At 54.5% G+C, this 3,360-nt stretch overlaps 1 protein-coding gene across 1 annotated transcript; it reads left to right on the top strand.

The window, feature by feature from the left end:
* Positions 1 to 527: 527 nt before the first annotated feature.
* On the top strand, positions 528 to 1,225 carry LOC123735842 (protein TRACHEARY ELEMENT DIFFERENTIATION-RELATED 7A-like; the record flags this gene model as incomplete). The annotated part of the gene is made up of 1 exon (XM_045713039.1): positions 528 to 1,225. A coding segment is annotated over one exon (698 nt), but the record flags the coding sequence as incomplete, so codon positions are not given.
* Positions 1,226 to 3,360: the final 2,135 nt, after the last annotated feature.

Genomic DNA, 3,360 nt, shown 5'->3' with positions numbered 1-3,360 from the left:
CTCTGATTGGTTTAAACCTGTATGGAACCACCCTCTGATTGGTTAAACCTGTATGGAACCTCTGATTGGTTTAAACCTGTATGGAACCTCTGATTGGTTTAAACCTGTATGGAACCACCCTCTGATTGGTTAAACCTGTATGGAACCACCCTCTGATTGGTTTAAACCTGTATGGAACCACCCTCTGATTGGTTTAAACCTGTATGGAACCACCCTCTGATTGGTTTAAACCTGTATGGAACCACCCTCCGATTGGTTTAAACCTGTATGGAACTTCTGATTGGTTTAAACCTGAATGGAACCTCCCTCTGATTGGTTTAAACCTGAATGGAACCTCCCTCTGATTGGTTTAAACCTGAATGGAACCTCTGGAATGTATTGATACTTTGCTGATAGAGTCCTGACTGGGTAGAATTAGAACGTGTGTGGTTGGGTTCTACCTACAAGCATATGTAGCATTCCATCTAAACTCATTAGCCACACAGCTCCCCCCACTCTGCTCCCCCCACTCTGCTCTCCCCACTCAGCTCCCCCCACTCTGCTCCCCCCACTCTGCTCCCCCCACTCTGCTCCCCCCCACTCTGCTCCCCCCACTCTGCTCCCCCCACTCAGCTCCCCCCACTCTGCTCCCCCTACTCTGCTCCCCCCTACCACACTGTCCCCTTCACAGCTTCCCCCCACTCTGCTCCCCCTACCACACTGTCCCCTTCACAGCTCCCCCCCACTCAGCTCCCCCCACTCTGCTCCCCCCACTCTGCTCCCCCACTCTGCTCCCCCCACTCTGCTCCCCCACTCTGCTCCCCCACTCTGCTCCCCCACTCTAGTCCCCCCACTCTGCTCCCCCTACCACACTGTCCCCTTCACAGCTTCCCCCCACTCTGCTCCCCCCTACCACACTGTCCCCTTCACAGCTCCCCCCACTCTGCTCCCCCACTCAGCTCCCCCCACTCTGCTCCCCCCACTCTGCTCCCCCCACTCAGCTCCCCCCCACTCTGCTCCCCCCACTCTAGTCCCCCCACTCTGCTCCCCCCTACCACACTGTCCCTTTCACAGCTCCCCCCACTCTGCTCCCCCACTCAGCTCCCCCACTCTGCTCCCCCCACTCTGCTCCCCCCACTCTAGTCCCCCCACTCTGCTCCCCCCTACCACACTGTTCCCTTCACAGCTTCCCCCCACTCTGCTCCCCCCCTACCACACTGTCCCCTTCACAGCTCCCCCACTCTAGTCCCCCACTCTGCTCCCCCCTACCACACTGTCCCCTTCACAGCTTCCCCCCACTCTGCCCCCTTCACTGCTCCCCCCCACCACACTGTCCCTTTCACAGCTCCCCCCACTCTGCTCCCCCACTCAGCTCCCCCCACTCTGCTCCCCCACTCTAGTCCCCCACTCTGCTCCCCCACCACACTGTTCCCTTCACAGCTTCCCCCCACTCTGCTCCCCCCTACCACACTGTCCCCTTCACAGCTCCCCCACTCTAGTCCCCCCACTCTGCTCCCCCCTACCACACTGTCCCCTTCACAGCTTCCCCCCACTCTGCCCCCTTCACTGCTCCCCCCAACAGCACTCCCCCCTCCCCCAACAGCACTCCCCCCTCCCCCCCAACAGCCCTCCCCCCACCCCCCCAACAGCACTTTTGTCCTGAACTCTGAGTTTGAATCAGCTGTTTTCATTGTTAGCTGCTGCTGCTGCTGCAGATCAATAGATGGGATCAATACACCAGGACCCTATTAGTCAGACGGGTGATTACCACCTGATATTATCAATACTATCGATCAGCAACAACACTCAGACACACCGGGGGAGTGGGGAGGAGGAGGGGGGGGAAAGAAGGGAGTGGGGAGGAGGGAGGAGAGAGGAGGAGAGGAGAGAGGAGGAGAGGAGAGAGGATGGGATCAATACACCAGTACCCTATTAGTCAGACGGGTGATTACCACCTGATATTAACACTCTCCTTATCAATACTATCGATCAGCAGCAACACTCAGATACACCGGGGGAGTGGGGGGGAGGGAGGGGGAGGAGGGAGGAGGGAGGAAGGGTGAAGTGTGAGGAGGGGGGAGGAGAGAGGACAGAGGAGAGAAGAGGAGAGATGGGAGGGGATGAGAGAGGAGGAGAGGAGAGAGGAGGGAGGACAGAGGAGAGAGGTGAGAGGAGAGGAGAGAGGAGAGGAGAGGGGAGGAGAGATGAGAGGGGAGGAGAGAGGAGAGAGGAGAGAAGAGGAGAGATGGGAGGGGATGAGAGAGGAGGAGAGAGGAGAGAGGAGGGAGGACAGAGGAGAGAGGTGAGAGGAGAGGAGAGAGGAGAGGAGAGAAGAGGAGAGATGAGAGGGGAGGAGAGAGGAGGAGAGAGGAGGGAGGACAGAGGAGAGAGGTGAGAGGAGAGAGGAGAGAGGAGAGGAGAGAAGAGGAGAGAGGAGAGGGGAGGAGAGAGGAGAGGAGAGAGGAGAGGGGAGGAGAGAGGAGAGGAGAGAGGAGAGAGGAGAGAAGAGGAGAGAAGAGGAGAGAAGAGGAGAGATGAGAGGGGAGGAGAGAGGAGAGGGGAGGAAAGGAGAGAGGAGAGGGAAGGAGAGAGGTGAGAGGAGAGAGGAGAGAGGAGAGGGGAGGAGAGAGGAGAGGGAAGGAGAGAGGAGAGGGAAGGAGATAGGAGAGGGAAGGAGATAGGAGAGGGGAGGAGAGGGGAGAGGGAAGGAGAGAGGAGAGGGAAGGAGAGAGGTGAGAGGAGAGAGGAGGAGAGAGGCAAGGGGAGGAGAGAGGAGGGAGAGCCCCCACCCCAAGCTATGTGCAACACTGACCACAAAATGAGGTGGAAACTGAGCTGCACTTCCTAACCTCCTGCCAAATGTATGACCATATTAGAGAGACATATTTCCCTCAGATTACACAGATACACAAAGAATTAGAAAACAAACCCAATTTTGTTAAACTCCCATATCTACTGGGTGAAATACCACAGTGTGACATCACAGCAGCAAGATGTGTGACCTGTTGCCACAAGAAAAGGTCAACCAGTGAAGAACAAACACCATTGTAAATACAACCCATATTTATGTTTATTTATTTTCCCTTTTGTACTTTAACTATTTGCACATCGTTACAACACTGAATATAGACATAATATGACATTTGAAATGTCTTTATTCTTCTGGAACTTCTCTGAGTGTGATGTTTACTGTTAATTTGTATTGTTTATTTCACTTTTGTTTATTATCTATTTCACTTGTTTTGGCGATGTTAACATATGTTTCCCATGACAATAATGCCCTTTTAATTTAATTGAATTTAATTGGGAGGAGATGAGGGAAAGGAGGGCAAAAAAAAATCCTTGAACTCAGCAGTTAAGATAGCTTTATGCCGGGGTTTT

Source organism: Salmo salar, unplaced genomic scaffold, assembly GCF_905237065.1.
Source record: "Salmo salar unplaced genomic scaffold, Ssal_v3.1, whole genome shotgun sequence".
Taxonomy (NCBI): domain Eukaryota; kingdom Metazoa; phylum Chordata; class Actinopteri; order Salmoniformes; family Salmonidae; genus Salmo; species Salmo salar.
Note: the sequence above shows the minus strand (reverse complement) of the source record. Positions and strands in the feature narration are given on the sequence as shown.